At 45.6% G+C, this 17,913-nt stretch overlaps 1 protein-coding gene across 2 annotated transcripts in view; it reads left to right on the top strand.

The window, feature by feature from the left end:
- The window catches only part of DOCK1 (dedicator of cytokinesis 1), a 264,405-nt gene that overhangs the window by 47,883 nt on the left and 198,609 nt on the right, over nucleotides 1–17,913 (top strand). For both annotated transcript variants that reach the window (XM_010408449.4, XM_010408448.4), the window contains exons 19-23: nucleotides 4,526–4,623; nucleotides 8,059–8,148; nucleotides 8,490–8,590; nucleotides 10,647–10,781; nucleotides 14,198–14,306. In XM_010408449.4, coding sequence (XP_010406751.3) covers nucleotides 4,526–4,623; nucleotides 8,059–8,148; nucleotides 8,490–8,590; nucleotides 10,647–10,781; nucleotides 14,198–14,306 — 533 coding nt within the window. The remainder of the gene's footprint in view (nucleotides 1–4,525; nucleotides 4,624–8,058; nucleotides 8,149–8,489; nucleotides 8,591–10,646; nucleotides 10,782–14,197; nucleotides 14,307–17,913) is intronic.

The raw sequence follows: 17,913 nt of genomic DNA, 5'->3' as shown, positions 1-17,913 counted from the left end.
TCTCGTGGTGTGCAGAAGGGATGTGAGGGGAGGATGTGTTGCCTGGAGGTCACTCTCATGTTCCCACACCTTCCCAGGAGTGGCCTTGGCCTCGTTTGTTCCTTCTAAACCCTGCCTTCTGTACATTTTCCCCATTTGTCAGCTGGCTGAGTGCATCCCAAGGCTGTGCAAAGCTGGTGGCAGCCAGCACAGCCAATATTTCACATTTCCAGCCTGTGCCCTCTGTGTAATTTCTGTGCTCCGTTGCCATGGAGCGATCCCTTGTTCTCCTGGCCGCACCAGCAGCGGAGTGGGGAGTGTGGGAGGGTCATTCCATAGGGAGTGAGTCATTCCAGGGAGCTGCTGTGACTCAGGAGGGTCTGTGGGGAGCTGGATGAGGAGGGGAGGTGGGTGGGAATCACGATGAGATTCCCACATTCCTGAGTCCCCCCTGTCCAGGGGGATGTCCCTGCTCGGGCACGGCTCCACGGCCAGCCCGGAGTTGATTGCGGTGTTTTCCAGTGGCATCTCCCAGCACATCCCGGGTGTTTCACATGCAGAGCACATCAGATCCACTGCAGTCTGGCAGGCTTGGAGCCTGGGAGGGTGCTCAGCAAAAGAATTGGGATGTGCTTGTAGGATTTCCCAGCAAAGATGGGATCGCAGCTCAACAGCAGCACAGTGGGGCCGGGGCTCGGAGAGCAGGATCCAGCATCTGGAATTAAACTGCTTTTTGTTGGAACATGTGTGCTGTTTTTCCCTTCAGCCTTCCCTAGTGCTTGTTAGTAGTTAAAAGTATTTCCCAGTGATCAATATATTGATGTGGCTTTCACAGAACTGCTATTAAAATTAAACCTGAGCATTGTTTGGCGCTTAATTTACATAGCGTTTGCTTTGAGGGCCTGATCTTTATTTAATGCTGCTGGTAATTGTGTTGTCTGTGAAACTTTTCCTCGGAGTTGCCAAAGTCTTTTCTCTCTCTTCAAAGTACTGTGACACTATTAAGCAAGATCACCATGCGTCGTTGAGCAGAAAAGAAACGAAACAAAAAAACATCATTAAATTCCTCCCTCAAGTATCAGTTTGCATCTGAAAATTGGCAGTGCTTTTCAGATGGTGATTTCTGAAGCTGATTTTAAGTTTTGTAAAATGGTTGGTTAATAATCTTCCTTTAACTTCCTTAAAAACAAGTAAATAAAAATCCATTATTATCCTCACTTACCAAAACGTTGAGCCAAAGCAGATTTTTCTTTTGATTACCAGTCATAGTTCTTTCTTTACCCTCCATAACTATCCTAGAACTGGCTTTAAGACTTATTTTTAATTATTCTGAAAGCATGAGAATAAGTCATCTGGCTTTTTCTGCGTGGTGGTTGATGGTGCAGAGACCTTCTTGCACCCGAGCTCTTTGAGCACTCCCTTGACTTCAGTCCTCTATGAACTGTTGAGTTATTAATGTTGCTTTTCAATCAGTAATCAATGTCCTTAGCATGGAAAAGTCTTCAAAATAACAAACTTGGCCACTGGTGAGACTTTATTTGAGAGAGGGTGGTGGTAAGAAGTATCTACTTTAAAACTTCACCAGTTTTTAGTGATTTGAGCAGGATTTATTAGGGCAGGACCGTTCCCTGGCCTTTTGCTGGATTTTGCAGTTAATCTTCTTCCAAGACTTCCAGGATGCCCTGTTATTATCAGGGTGATGGGACCAGAAGTGAAATTGCATTAATGGACTTGCATTAATGCTGGAAAAGTGTTCAGTTTCCAGTAGGCAGAGAGCTGGCTGGTGCTGTCCCCGTGGGTTTGTGTTGGAAGCATCCAAGGCTTATTTCAAGAATTTCTCTGTTTTTTTTCCTGCCTGAAGGACTCAAATCTCAGGATAATAGTGGCTGTTCCTTCACTGGAGTCAGGACTTTGAGGAACCAGGGAGACCAGGATTTTGGAGAACAGTTGGGAAGAATTTGACTTAGCACAGTTGATAATCAAAAAAAACGCGACACACATACACACATGACAAATTGAAGTGCTGTAGTGGCATAAAAAGTGAAGATGTAAGCACTGAATTAAAATAAAAGTCATACAGCCTGGAAAATCAAATGTTAAAATCAAGAAAGTAGAGAATTTCAAAGAACAGATTTTTAGGGGAAATATTATCTAACTTAATTCAGGAGCTGGGCTTTGAGAAAGGTTTGGGTGTGTCTATGGGGGAGCTTTTGCACAGATACAGGTCAGGGGAAGCAGATAGGCAGGAACTTGGGCTGTTTGCTTCCACTTGTTAAATACCCTGTGAAAGAAAATGTTCATAAGCAGTCAGTAGAATAATAAATCACATTAATAAAGCAAAGTTGCTGCTGGGGACTTTGCAGTCTGGGTGTTTGTTTAAACCCTTTGCAGTTGGAAATCACAGAATCCCGCACTGGTTTGGGTTGGAAGGGACCTGAATGATCATCCAGTGCCACCCCTGCCATGGGCAGGGACACCTTCCACTGTCCCAGGTTGCTCCAGCCTGGCCTTGGACACTGCCAGGGTTGGGGCAGCCACAGCTTCTCTGGGCAACCTCATTCTGTCTTTCTCCTGATGTTTTCTAATCTCAAATTTCACTTGACCTAGGCTGACTCCAGCATTCCTGTTTCTTGTAGGCTAAACCAGTGGTTTACATCCTTTTGCTGCATTATTTTACACGCAGCCCTGTGAAAGGAGTGGGATTAACTGCCTGACTGGTACTTTGCTGGGGTTAATTAATGCTTGCAGTGCCAGTGAGTGCCCATTTTTCTGTACCCTGTAAGTTATTTTTCCCTTTCAGCTGGCCTGCACTGACATTTTGTGCTCACAAATGTATATTCATTTAGCATTTGCTCTGCCAGCACGCTGCGAGTCCACGTGGGTTTGTTTTCTTGGGGCAATCCGTGATGCTGTTCAGAGCTTGTCTGTGGGCTGGCTTTTGTTCAGATCATTTCTTCTGTCAAGCTGATGCCTTGTTAGAAGTCAGACTGCAGCAAAATTCAGGGGTGGAAAGCTGCTATGAATATATCCATGAAACACTTTGGATAACTCATGGAGGCTGCTTTGCTTCCAGAAGCATTTTTTTGTTAATGCTGAGTTTCTTAAGACTTTGGGTTCAGGCTGTAGACTTCTTATAGGATGTATTAAAAGGAATGGAGGACTTGGATTCAAGTCTTTCAAAGCTTTAATGTAGTAAACCACTCTGTATTTCTCCTCACAAGGAGATGATGAGAAGGCTTGATTTGAGTGCTGCTCAGAGGGAAATCTTTCCGAGGAGTACTGCAGTCCTCTCCACTAGAAGTCATTTCATTTATTACTTAGAATGAAACATTTTTGGGAAAAGTATAGCAGCTGCTTTGGGTCTTTGCAGATAATTTGCAGAATAAACTCTGCAGATTCATGGCTTGGTAAGCATGGTGTTGGTTGCTTTGAAAGTCTGAATAGCAGAGAGGTGAGGGGATATTTGGTGGGAGAAACTGCCTGTTTTGAGTTATTTTGGGCAGAATTCACATAATATGAATTATATTGGGAGGTGGGTAATGTGCAGGAGTGGGCCAGGGGCTAAACTGAAGGTAGTGAGTCTTTAAATTAGTCATAAAATCGTTTAGGTTGGAGAAGACCTTTAAGATCATCGAGTTCAGTTTTTTGTTGAAGGCTTCTTCTGAGCAGGAGTTGCTGCGAGTTTGTTTTGTGCTGAAAAGTGACTTTTCATGGGGAAGAATTTTTCCCTGAGGCTACTTTGGCTAAGGCAGGAGGAGTGTGGGGTTTGGGGTCTGGGTGCAATTCAGCATCTCAGCAAATGCTGGGGTGGGTTTGACTCCCTGGGGTTGATATTTCCCAGCGAGCTGCTGCTCTGCAGGGGAGCTGAGAGTTCCTCCTGGGAACTTCTCTCTAAAGGAAGCTTTGCAATGACTAATGGAGAGAGCTGGCCTTCTGTATTCCCTTCTTTATCAAGGAATGCTGGAGTGACACCATCTTCATGGTGCTGGATTTGGGGACGAGACCATTCTCATGATCCACTCTGTATCCTCAGGGTCCATCCCTTGAGAGCAGTCTGGGCACTACTCATCACCCAGCTTCCCCCCACTCTCATTTCGTTTGCAGCTGCTTGCCTTGCATTATGCTTTGTTTTCTTTTCAGTTTATGCAGTGAGAGCAAAGGAGCTGGAAACATTAATGCTGGGAGAGTCACTGCCCTGTAGATACAACTGTGTTGGTGGCTGACTAATTTCATTCTGGCATCTTTTTCTAAATACACAACTGTTGTGTACAGCAAATTAAAAACCAAGGGAGCAGGCTTCCTTGGCCTAGATTTTTCCTGCTGATATTTCAAAAGCTGGCTGCTTTTCTGAGAGCCTTTCAGAGTTCTGTCAGGGTAGAAGGATTGTCCGAGGTTTCTGCAGCGTCAGAAGGTACCAGAAATGCATCGTTGTCCAGGGAAAAAAAGGCTGAACTAAGGAAATAAAACTCTTTGTCCTGCACATGGTTATGGAGGGTGAGGGGAGGGAAATACCCTGCCTGATAAAATTGTTTCTTATAATTCCTAGTTGACCTCTTGGGACTGCTGAAGTGGAGATCCAACACGAGCCTGTTGCACCAGAACTTGAAGCAGCTGATGAAGGTTGATGGTGGTGAAGTGGTCAAGGTAATGAGTTAATGTCTTTAAAAATCCCAGATTTAGAGGCATCTTTTCATTTTGGTTCCCCACACCTCCCCCCTCAAGCTCACTGCACTCACTTGCACATTAAATTGCAAGTTGGAGTCTCAAACTTCAGGGTGCTGATGCTCCTCTCCCTGCCCTCTAGAACATTTCAGATGTTGAGAACTGATAAAACACACATAAAATGCACATTTCTGAAAATTTAGGGGGTTTTTTTAGCACTTTGGTCAATTTTTATATACAGATCCATGAAGAAAAGGTGTTTTTCTTTGCAGGATTAGAACATCTCTGAATTCTTACATGCTGATATTAAATACATTTTTAATCTGTGGATGTGGAATGCAATCCTCTTGTGTGCTGCTGTTGTTTTCTTTAAAAAAAAAAAAAAACCAACACTTTTTCTGGAAATATTTAGCTGAGCCAAGTTATTTTCATTTGCCAAGGCCACTGAGTGATTATTTAGCTGTGCAAAAGAGGAGGCTGGGACTTCATTGAAGGTGTTGTAACAAATCAAATCTAAAATAGTGTCAAAAGATGGACTGGGGACAGGTGACCCTGAAGGCCCTGGGGAGTTGTTTCCTTACTTCAGGGCATTTTTAGGTGGTTAATAGGAGCATAATGAATGGCTCAGCTTGAAGTAACCAAAACCACCTGGGAATGCTGATACTGTCATCCTCGGAGGGTGGGGAAAGTGGGATCTCACAGGTTTGTGTTTCTGGAAGGTTCTACCTGCTGTGGTTTTGTCCTGGATCGTTTGACAGCAGAATCTCGACAGTGTTACGGGCTCGTGCCAAGCATTGTCATGGCTCTGTCACTTGGAATTCTCCCTCCTCTCCAAATGTGGCATCCCAGAGTGCGTGGCACATTCCTGCTTGGTGGGCATCAGGGATTTCCTCAGGATGCACCACAAATGAGGTTTGAGTAAAAGCACTGGAGTGAGTTCTCCAGCTGCATACACTCAGACTCAATGAGATTCCCTTCCTTCCTGCTCACAGGGATCTGAGCACAACTGGATCATGCACAGGGCAGAAGAGGGAATGTTTAATATTGCTTCCACCACCATTTTTATCCTTTTTTTAGAGGGCCATTCCATTCTCCATCTGTTCACGTTCTCGATCTGTTGCAGCAGTGTTCCATCTTTGTGGAGCCTGCTCTGTTGGAGTATCTGATCTGTAACTGTTCTTTCTGTTCTTCCAGCTTTCTTTGTCCTTCATGTTTTTAAACACAATACCTGGTGCAGTCTGGATATCTTTAAAAAAAAGTACTGATGTGATAAAATGCATTCATATTTTCTGTTAAGCCATTGCCATTCCTCAAAACTCCCAGTAAAAGGCCTGGGCCTGCCGGTGTTCATTTATTGTTGAGTAGAGATCAGCCCAGAGCCCCATTCTGTGCCTGTTCCCAGAGTGTGTGGAAGCTGTAAATGTTATCTCCCTTCCCCAGAGGCTCTGGCTCCATTTGTGCAGAGTCTATGGAATATGAGAAGGTAAAAGAATAGTCCAGGAATTATAATTATTCATGCTACCTGAGAAATGTCCTGCCCCTTTACACAGCAGGATCTCTGCCGTGCTCTTCCAGCTGCTCCACCGAGTCCTTGTGAACGGATTTAAAACTTGAACTCTGCCTGTGAAAGTCAGGCTAAGGTGCCTGAATGTGAAATCAAGGCTTGGTCAGCCTCCCAGCCATCCTTTGGCTTCCAAAGGACTCAGCGTGTGGGACCCAAGAGTGCAACTTCTCTTCAGACCAAGAGAGAAACTTCTCCTGTCAAGGCTCAGAACCCTGCTTTACGCTTCCCTTCCTGCCAGCTGGCAGCAGCCACGGAATCATTTAGAATTACAGAACCATTTAGGTTGGAAAAGACCTCTAAGATCGCAGAGTTCAACCTTTAGAACATCGAGTCCAGCCTTTAATGTGCTTTATTTGCACATCTTCTTTAATGGAATGAGTAAGGCTGGGAGAAGGTGATGTTTTTCTTTTGCCCCTGTAGTGAAATTACGAGCTGGCTCTTCCCCAGGACTGGGCTGAGATCAGCTGCAAGAATTTTGGCTTTTCTGTTTTTTCATCCTCAGCAGCACAAGCTGTGACTCAGTGCTCACTTGGTTTAAGAAGTTTGACATTCAGCTGTGAATGGGGGTTAATTCCTGACATTTGACTGTAGGTTTAGGAGATCAGGTGAATCATGCTTGATCCAGGAGACTCATTGCACAGCTGAACATTTTTAAAGGAGGAAGGTGGGAGTCAAGCTGGTTTTCCCTCTCACAGGGTGTGTGGTGCCTCTTTGTAGCTGGGATCTCGGGATCGATTCCTTTCTGCTATTTGAGATACTCTTCCCCAACCTTGTCTCATCTACAGTGCAAAAACTATTTTTGTTTCATTTTACTTCCCTGTGAGGGTGGGCAGGCCCTGGCACAGGGTGCCCAGAGCAGCTGGGGCTGCCCCTGGATCCCTGGCAGTGCCCAAGGCCAGGCTGGACATTGGGGCTGGGAGCAGCCTGGCACAGTGGGAGGTGTCCCTGCCCCGGGCAGGGGTGGCACTGGATGAACTTTAAGATCCCTTCCAAACCATTTTGTGATGATTTGAGATAGATGTGCTGGAACCATCCGCATTTAACCCCTTCTTTCTCGACCCAAACTGAGCTGTGATCCATCCTGGCTGTGCCCTGGAGGAGCCCCTGTCTGTCTGTGCCAGCTGGAGGAAGGAGCTGCTCAGACACACAATCCCATTCCAGCAAAACCGATGAGTATCTCTGGGCAGTGCATGGATTCCTGGCTGTCTCTGGGAAGAACTACAGGAATTAGGAAGCTTTTGTCCCTGTGCTTGACTGGAAGCCCCTGGCACTAATCTGCTTTTCCTCTCGTCTTGCACAGATGGGGGTGCCCAGCCAGGGGGGAGTGAAGACCTTCCTGTGTAGGTTTGGGGCTGGGGCAGCAGTGGGGTGCTCTGTTCCCATGCCTGCATGTGTGATCCCGTTGGAGTTGTGGATCTGGGCGGGGCAGCCCTGAGCAGGGATGTTCTGAGTGCCTCCCACGGCTCAGCTCCCGGTTTCCTTGGCATGAGACTCAGTTGCTTGTGTGGTTTGTGCTCTGAAACACCCAAGTTTTCAGCAATGCATGGGCCTGGTGACTGTGCGGTGAAGCTGCAGTTTGGAAATTCTTGTTGTTGGAGCACTGTTGTAGATTAAAGTCCTTGTTCAGGTGTGCCAAGTGTGATTTCTGACTTCCTTTTTTTCTGCTGCAGTGATAACGTGTGTAGAGATAATGAACTTCACTAAAAATAATTTGCTGAAAAGAAAAACATTGGATTTTTCATTTTTTGGCTAACTTTTAAAATGCCTTTAGCAAGTACATCTATAGAGACCTGTGTGGAGTCTGAATTTAATATTCCTTTGGAAATATGATGAGCTGTGTGGTTTCTTTGTAGTTTCTGCAAGATACACTGGATGCCCTTTTTAACATCATGATGGAGAACTCAGAGAGTGAGACCTTTGACACCTTGGTGTTTGATGCTTTGGTGAGTCTGCAGTGGGGAAGGTCTGAAATGCAGATAATGATGGGGTATAAATGATAGAGTGAAGTTTGTAATGGAAAAAAATCTGAGCTGATAGTTATTATTTAATTTAAAAGTTGTATTTAAAGGTTCAGATCCAGAGGGAGTTGGATTATTTCATGTCATCCTCCCAAAAATAACGAAGCAGTGAAATCCAGCTATTTTAATGGATTAGCAGCAGAATTTAGGACAGAAGCAGAAATTTTAATGTCAGTAACGTGTCTTCTCTGAAAAGAAAGGGGAATGGGCAAAAAATTAAAGATTTTTTTTGAGAGTACCGCACTAATTATGCTGGTTTTTTTCAGGTATTTATCATTGGACTGATTGCTGACAGAAAATTTCAACATTTCAACCCTGTCTTGGAGACTTACATCAAGAAGCATTTCAGTGCTACCTTGGCCTACACGTAAGTGGGAAAATTGATTTTTCCTAATGTGACTTGGAGAATTTTCCCAGGTAATGTTATTTAATTACTTGTTTATGGCACTTAATTAGGATGTGCCCATGAGCTTGGGAGGGTCTTGAAGAAGACGGGGGATAATCTTTGTTTCTTTCGTGCAATAAATAAGTAACACTTTCAGTCACGTGCAAAGAGAAGTCTTGATTGTGTTGTAATAAAAGGGATGATTTGACAATTTCAGGAGTTGTTTTGTAAGGAAAACAAAAGGACTTCTCACTCATTCTGGGAAAGATGTCATGTCCATTTAGGGTGTTTCAACTACAGGTTGTTCAGTGCATTAAATTGACGTTGTACCCTGGATTATCCACATTACTGTCATTGTGGGGAAGAAGCAGGGAAGGGCAAAAAAAACAAAAGTCCATTATTTTTGTTGTCTTAAGTGTTTTTTGACAGTTGGAATCTTTGTTGCTGTTTTAGACTGTCAGTGTTGGAGGAAAAATATCCAATGGAACCTTTGCAGTGCTGGGGGGAAGCAAACCCAAAGCAGGAAACCTGGGGTGCATTTGCTGGTGCAGAGTCTCTGTTAAAGGACCTGAAAGTGTGCAAAAATATTGATTTAAAATCGTGAAGAATCATAAAATCATGGAATATCCTGAGTTGGGAGGGACACACAGGATCATCCAGTCCCACCCCTGGCCCTGCCCAGACCCCCCAACAATCCCAGCCTGGGCATCCCTGGCAGCGCTGTCCAAACGCTCCTGGAGCTCTGGCAGCCTCGGGGCCGTGCCCATTCCCTGGGGAGCCTGGGCAGTGCCCAGAACCCTCTGGGGGAAGAGCCTTTCCCTGATATCCTTCTTTATTTCCCAAAGATTTGAGCCTTCAGTCTCAGTGTTGATATTTTGATCACTGAGTTGCCGCTGCTGTTGCAGCTGTGTGTGATGTGAGCAGAAGATGGAGCATCCTCCAGCACCTGGATTTATCAGGAAAAGCTGAGGGTGGAGCATCCTCCAGCACCTGGATTTATCAGGAAAAGCTGAGGGTGGAGCATCCTCCAGCACCTGGATTTATCAGGAAAAGCTGAGGGTGGTCCTTCCTCTGGCTGGCATGGAGAGAATCCTTCCCTTCCTCAAGTGCAGGGAGACAGAAGCAGGGAAGAGCTCAATTCTGGCTTGACATGACAGATCCCTGCCCTCTCCCTGCCTTCTGTTCATAGAACATCCAGCTTGGAAAAGAGCTCCAACATCATCAGGCCCAACCTTCAGCTGTTGCTCTGAAGTAGAGAGAGGTGGCCTTGGCAATATTGAAGTGGTTACTTGAAATTCTCAGGCAGTTTGCTCCTATTCCAACAAATCCCCAGGCAGCAGGATCTCTGTGAGCTCCGTGTTGTTTTCTCTCAGTGGAGAATAATGTGGTGCTTGTTTACTTGGAGTGGGGATGTTGGATCATGCACTGGAGCTGGGATGATTTAAAATGGAATTGCTCGTGGTTGCATTAAAACCCTGATTTATATTCATTGGAAGGGAGGGAGCTGAAATGGGATTATTTTGAAAATTGCTTCACTTTCGAGTTTGATAGGCTTTAAAATGGGGAATAAGAGAATTTCCAGCTGGTATTACATACATGGAGAGATAAATTTTACAAATTCCAGCCCAAAATCCACAGGAAAGCTTTATAAAGGGAAGCCTTGTTGAATGAAGAAATTCATACTTTGTGTTAATTCTAACAACATGCTTGTATTTCATTTAATTATTTTTATTCTTCTGATTATTCTTAGTACGTGCATCTTTCTCAGAGCCTAAATCTGAGTGTCCCTAAACATCCAGCAGAAAATCAGCCTTATTGAGATTTGCTGTATGATAAATAAAGTCATGGTCTGTGATTTTTCTCTTTTTTGCTCAAAAATAAGTTACAGCTACTAACCAAAACAAGAACATGAGTTTGAGTTCAATAATTAATTTTGTTACTCTGTGGGTGCATAATTTTTCTTTGAACCTTTCAAAATGGAAATTCTGTGAGAATGTAACTTGGATGTGTGTTTTTTTTTTTTCTTGTATTTAAACAGCAAACTGACCAAGGTTTTAAAAACATACGTGGACAATGCTGAGAAGTGTGGGATCACTGATCAACTCTTCAAAGCCATGAAAGCCTTGGAATACATCTTCAAGTTCATTGTCCGCTCCAGGATATTGTTCAACCAGTGAGTACAGGCAGTGCTTAAACCTCCTGTTCCCAATAATGCTCAAAAACTGCCAAAATTTCATAGTGCTTCAGTTAAAATTGCTCAATACTGCATTGTTTTAGAAATGCTTGAAGCTGTGCGAGGTTACTTCAGGATGAGGTTTTTCCCTCTTCAGCAGAGATGAGTATTTTCAGTAGCAGTGAATTGGTAAAATCATGATAGTTTAGGTCTCTGAACAATTAAAGCTTGGCACTATTTGGGGAAACTTCTGTTGCTATATTGTGTTTTGTACAAAAGTTATAAACCAAGCTGATGAGATCTTCAGCTTTGCTTAGATTGAGTCCTTTTACTGCTTGTTAGCAGTGGTAACAACCTTATTACAAGGGATTTATGTAGAGCTCCTAAGTTACCATCTCCAGCACCCTTTTCTCTAATTTAGGGCTTGGAATTTATTTCTGTAGGAGCCCTGCTGCGAGATTCGTAAAATACTGAATGTCACTGAGCCTGTAGCAGGCCCTACAAATCACTTGAAAACAGAAAATAAGATTTCCTCTGGCTGCAGATTGGATTTACAGACAGTCTGACCCTCCAGGACTGGCTGGGGGGTTTCCTTGTGGGAAGCCCTAATTCACAGCCCTTCAGTGTTGGGAAGACACAGCTCTCCATGCCAAGGGATTAATCAGCAAAATTACTGAATGCTGAACGAGCCTGTGATTGGTTCTGCTGCAGGACTGAAACCCTGCCTGGGGGGTGTGATTTGGGGTGATTAAAATGCAGGAGGGTGGCAGGGCTCTGAGTGATTGCTGCTGTTCTGCTGAGGAATCACGAGCAGCGAGCTGAAGCTTTTATTCCAAATTACGGCATATTTTTAACTTCAGGACTAGGGTGGTGGGCTGGATGGATGGAGCATGTTAGCAGTTCAGTTCTGGAAGTTCATCCACTTAAAGCCTGGTGGCACAGCTATTTGTTCACTACAGCAAAGGTTGATAAAGGCAAAATATTACAAGTGACCTTTAGAAATACCTTTATTTGATTTCCTCAGTAATGATCCCACTGGTTGTGGTGTATTTACTGCAGTCTTGAAATCCTCCAGGCAGTGCTGGAAGAACCAACCTGGTATAAACCTGGTTTTCTCACAGCTGCAGAGTTTTTGTGCTTTATCAGGTATATTAAATAAATAGATGTTATTAACTGACAGTAGGAACACATTTGTGACTAACTTGTTTATTTTTTATTGCAACTTCCTTTTTGAAAGGCAGAGCTTTTTGTCTGAAGCACTTTGATTTATTGGGCTGTCAAGTTTAGTTACTCTTTCTGTTGGTGTAAGTTTCACCTCTCTGATCTGCTCAGGGGGCACTGAAATCCATTATGAAAATGGGGAGTTGACACGTTTTTTGTCCTGCATAATCCCCAGATTTAGCCTAAAAGGGAAACAGAATTTTGCACAGCAAAATAACACGATTTAGTGGTTTGGGTTTTCTTTCCTGTAGCATTCATTTCGTCTGTGTCCAAGTTAAAATAGGCTTTTTTCATATTTGGGGCTTCCAAAAGTTTATGAGCACAGCATTAAAAATGTGTGATACACATTAACTTCAGTGTAAAGCAGCAGGAACATCCTGAACTCCGTGTTTATCTCAAGAAAAGCCCCTTTCCAACTGCAATATGTGATCCATCATGATGTAGCTTTAGATTGGATATTGGGAGGAGATTCTTCCCTGGGAGGGTGGGCAGGCCCTGGCACAGGGTGCCCAGAGCAGCTGGGGCTGCCCCTGGATCCCTGGCAGTGCCCAAGGCCAGGCTGGACATTGGGGCTTGGAGCAGCCTGGGACAGTGGGAGGTGTCCCTGCCCGTGGCAGGGGTGGCACTGGGTGGGATTTGAAATTCCTTCCAACCCAAACCATTCCGGGATTCTGTGATCTTGGAACATGAAGAAACCATACAATGATTATATATGGAAAATTCCTGCGTGAGATTCTCTTTCTGAGCTGCAGGCTTTGTTCAAGACCTTCCTACTGGGTTTAACTCCAGGAGAAAATGGAGGAAAGTAAAAGGGCATTGAACTCTTGCTCTGGGAGCTGCTCTAATGGGTCTTGGTGCAAGGTGTTTGGGGGGATCAGAGCCAGTGGAACCAGGGAGGGCGTTGGGAGCCCAGTTGTTGTTGTTGGGTGAGACTCTTGGAGGCAAATAGAGCTGACTGAGCAAATGTGGGGTTTTACTGGGGGAAGGAGTCATGGAATGGTTTGGGTGGGAAAGGACCTTAAACTCATCCCACTCCACCCCCTGCCATGGGCAGGGACACCTTCCACTATCCCAGGCTGCTCCAAGCCCCAATGTCCAGCCTGGCCTGGAAGCCCCATGGGATGTTTGTAACTCCCCTGGTTAGATTTAATCTGGATTCCAGATCCCTTTTGATTTTGGTCAGGTTAAGTCTGAATAACCCTGGGGTAGTGAGTCCCACGTGCTGCCCAAGGAGGGGGAAGTTTTCAGGGATGATGTGGAGCCAGTGGTCATCTCTCCTCATTTTCCAGTGAGGATTGTGTCATCCTACACCTGAAGCAGGGCTGGTTCTGCATTTTAAAACCTTCAGAGAATTCCAGGGACACTCACTGAACCAGCGGCCCAAGTTCTTCACGTTTGCTGTATTTTTGTTGCCTTTGGTGTTGCCCTGTGCGGTTCTAATCCCCTGAAAGCATCTGAGAGAGAGAGAAAGGGGGTCCTGGTGGGCAGCTCAGCCCTGAGGCATCTGCCTGAAGGCACAGGGACCTTGTTCCTGAAGCTGAGCTGGGGCTGAGTCATTCCTGTGTGTCAGCTGTGCTGACTCCATGGGAAACTGAGCCTGGAATTAGTGCTGAAGCACAGTTTAACCTCAGTGCTTCCTTCCCACAGAAAGCAAAAAGTATATTTTTAGCAAAAAAAGGGTCGATGGGCTTTTTCTTTTGTTCTTTCTTTCCTGCTTTCTTTCTTTTCCAGAGTTTAAGGTCACTCACCTTAGGCCACTGGTAGATTTTAATGATTGCTGGCAAGTTGTCTGGCTGCTTTCTGGCTTCATCAGCACAGAGCTGCCTGGCAAGGGTCCTGCCAGACATCTGCAGGGTGGAGAGGCTGTCCCAGGGCTGTGTGGGCACAGGGAATTGGGTCACTGCTTAGGGATTCACCAGGAGACTGAAACAGCAGTGCTGGATGTGGCATTTCACAGAGAAACCTTTACAATAAAAATCTCTGTTCCTGCTGGTCCAGCCTGGCCAGTCTGTCTTGTCTTGAGGTTTTTTTGTGAAAGAAAACTCTTGGTTTGGTGAAGAAACTTGTAGAAATTTTTGAAAAAGTGTTAAAACAACAAACAGGCATCTGTCATTTGATTGTTAAAAAAATCACCAGATTTAAAAATCCTGTATTTCCATTGAGGTTTGTGCTGATGAAACCTAATTCTTTTTCAGACTGTATGAAAACAAAGGAGAAGCAGACTTCAGGGAATCTCTGCTGCAGCTCTTTAAGTCCATCAATGAGATGATGAGCAGCAACTCTGATCAGACTGTCATAGTGAAGGTTTGTGCTTTCCAGATCTGCACTTTGGCATCCTAAACTGCAGTAAGGCAGTCAGTGAAGCATTTGCTTGTGTTTGTGCTTAAAAGCTGGTTATAAGCTGATTTTTCCCCAAACAAGGTTCATACTCGGTGTTTCTGCTGAAGGGCTTGTGACTGTATGAAGAACTTTCTTTGAACAAGTAAGTTTGTGGAATCCTAGAATAATTTAATTTGGAAAAGACATCTAAGATCGTCAAGTCCAACCCTTAATTGCTTCAAAACCCTGACTTTTATTTTAAAAAGAGAACTTAATTTGGGTTGACACTTGGCTTCTTCAACTTCCATAACCTGAATGTTAAGGTATTTTTAAGGCATTATATTTAAGATGCTGATGACAATGCAGAGCCTCCTATTTAAATGCACTTATTTATATCTGAGGCTGTTCAGGAACTTCACTATAGGACCTTAAGGCAAAGTAGTTACTTTAAAAGGAAAATCAGTGCTGAGTGAGACTGCAAACTCCACCTTTCATCCCTTACCCCTTTTCTTGTGTCCCTTTTAAAAACAGCATCTGCTTTTGGTGACATTGGCTCATGGAATTGGGAATGGGGTCTGTGCCCTCAAATGGTGCTGATATCAAAGAGCAAAAGCACTGAATTGTAGGACTGATGGATTTTAGTATCTGGAGGAGACTGGATACAAAAGTTAGTGGATCTTTTTCATCATGGAAAACTACAGAGACTGCCCTAAATGTGTGTCTGATAAGCTGCACCTTGAACTTCCTCTTGTGGTTGCCACTGGATGAAACCCCTGACCCAGCCCTGCTGAATCAGTTGGGAGATGATCAAGGGGCTGAGAATTGGGGTAGAATTTGGGGGCAGTTGGATTCCTCCTGCTCTGGTGATTGCAGAGATAGACAGTGGGAAATCCCTGTGCCAGTGGAAGAGGCTCCTGGAGAAGTCCAGCTGGAAAAGCCCTGAGTGAAAGCCCCCAGTCCTTTGTAGCTGAGCTCTGGGGCTCCTGATGCCATGCTGAGCACACAGCAAAAACAGATAGTGGGGATAAAGCAGCTGAGGTGGAATATTTTAGGCAGAGAAGCTGAGACTATAATCTGGTAACAAAATAGGGATATTACATGTTTTGAGAAAGCTGTGTTTTCATTTCATTGCCAAAGCATCTCTCCTGAATGGAAATGGGGAGTTGGAGTCCGTGGCTCAGGGTGTGCTCTCTGGGGTTTTACAGTAGGGTGTTTGCACATTACAGGAGTGGAATGTGAGATTTCTTTTCCTGAGGCTCCTTTTGCAGGGCCTGCTTCAGGAAGGCAGATGAACATGAGCTTTTTTCCTTCAATGATTTGTAGCTTGGGGGAAAAAAACCCCAACAAACAGACCCTAAAAAGTGGATTTGGCTGTGTTCACCTGAGATGCAGGAAGGAAAACTTCCTGGTAAGAGCTGGAGAGATCCCACTGCAGGGGTGGCTGTGCTGGTTCAGGTTCAGAACTCTGCAGGCTTGGGAGAGCACAGCTCCTGTCTGTGTTTGAAGGGCAGCAGATGAAGCCCTGAGGGATGAGCCACAGTGATGTTGAGTGTGCTTGAGGAGGCCTTTCAGGAGCCTTGACAACCTTCCATTCATTATTTATTGCTTTCATCTCCTCTGGACTCTAATTACTCAGCTCTTAGAACACATAATTGTTACTATTGGCTTTTTGCAGCCTGTGAAATTGCTTTTATGATGTTCAGGTATCTGAAGCTCTGCAGTGTGAGCACTTGGCAGAAGTGTGCGCTCTGTTACGGAGAACTGTTGAATGGGTGGATAATTATGGGGTTTTTTTAGGGGAGGGTGAGTGTGGATTCTGTGGATCCTGCCTGGCAGAGCTGCAGGAATGCTGGGAGGTGGCAGTGACACCATGGGGGTGACATCAGAGGCCTCATTCAGCATCTCCAGCAGTGACTGAGTGGATGCCTCAGTCTGTGCTGGTGGAGAGGAGCATTGGATGGACCTCCCAGAGCTGGGGGGCTGAAACAGGAGCTGAAGGGTGGGCAGATGTGGGACACTGCTGTCAGGAAGAGTGAATTAATCCCTGCATGGTGCTCCACTTGGAGCTGGCACTTTGGGCAGGACACCTTAGAGTCACCAGTGGCAGCTCCCCAGAGCCATCAGCTCCATGAGATGGCAGGGGAAGCAGCAGGGTGTTGGGGGTGAGCAGGGGTGGCAGGGCTGTCACAGAGCCCTGGAGCAGCCACTTCTTGCATGCTGGGTGTGGGGCTGGTTCCAAACCTCAGGAAGGGGTTAAAGGGGTGCAGAGGATTGGGAATGCTGCACCTGCCCAGCAGGTGAAACGGGGATTTCCTGTGCTCTGGGATTTTACAGGGGGTACTTGCTGACATCGTTAGGAGGGGAGTTTAAAGGAAGTAAAGGAATTTTTTTAATCTTTTCTGAAGTTTCTTGCTGCAGGGGGTTGTGGAGGCAGCCAGGGCGGCAGAGGGATGCGATGCCTTTTCCTGGTCTTAAAAATCAAGAGTCAAACACGGTTAGAAGAGAAAAAGGGATTTTACCTTGGTGTTTATTTTAAGGATCCTTAGGTGCACACATCCAGGTCGAATGCACCTAAATGCACACCACAATGCCCACTCCAAAAGATCTGGTGTAACATTAGAGGTGTTACTAATTAGCAGATCTATCAAAGATTCCCCAATGAGAGGCTCAAGTGAGCCCCCCTCCCCAAGGAGCCTTCCCCTGGATGGTTCTATCTTGGTTTACAGAATGTGTTCTGGAGAGGACCTTGGGCTCTGGGGCACACTGATCCCTGGCTACGAAGCTTCTAAAATGTTGAGTCTCTCAGCTTGACAAACAAGTCCAAGAATGCAGGCACAAAGCACTGAGAATACAGGAGTTGTAAAAAGGTATAACGGGTGTAAAAGAAAAGGCATAAAATCTTCACGGCATCAGATGGAGCTCAGGCCCAGGGATGTGCTGAAAGGATGGCTGGGTGCAGCCTCTGAGGGAGGCTGGGAGAGCCAGGAGGGGAAGGGAGCACAAAAACTGCAGCTGGCATCTCCTGTGGGCAGTGCTGGGGACCAGGATCTGGGCTGGGCACACCAGGAGTGGGGTACCTCAGAATGGGGTGATTCTGAAGGCATGGAGCTGCCCCGAGGCACCCCTCCCATGGAGCCAGGCTGGGAGAGCTGGGGGTGCTCACCTGGAGAAGAGAAGGCTCCAGGGAGAGCTCAGAGCCCCTGGCAGGGCCCAAAGGGGCTCCAGGAGAGCTGGAGAGGGACTGGGGACAAGGCATGGAGGGACAGGACACAGGGAATGGCTTTAAGCTGAGAGTGGGGAGATTTAGATGGGATATTGGGCAGGAGTTGTTCCCTGGGAGCATGGTGAGGAGCTGGGATAGAATTCCCAGAGAAGCTGTGGCTGTGGCAGTGTCCAAGGCCAGGCTGGACCTTGGGGCTTGGAGCAGCCTGGGACAGTGGGAGGTGTCCCTGCCATGGCAGGGGTGGAATGGGATGATCTTTGAGTCCCTTCCAACCCAAGCCAGTCTGGAACTCCTGTGCTGTTGGATGCTTTGCTGAAGTTTTTGTAGAAGGCCAATGGTTTTAATGAGATAAGTCCCCAGGTCCTGTGC

The sequence above is a fragment of the Corvus cornix genome, chromosome 6 (genome assembly GCF_000738735.6).
Source record: "Corvus cornix cornix isolate S_Up_H32 chromosome 6, ASM73873v5, whole genome shotgun sequence".
In the NCBI taxonomy this organism is placed as follows: domain Eukaryota; kingdom Metazoa; phylum Chordata; class Aves; order Passeriformes; family Corvidae; genus Corvus; species Corvus cornix.
Note: the sequence above shows the minus strand (reverse complement) of the source record. Positions and strands in the feature narration are given on the sequence as shown.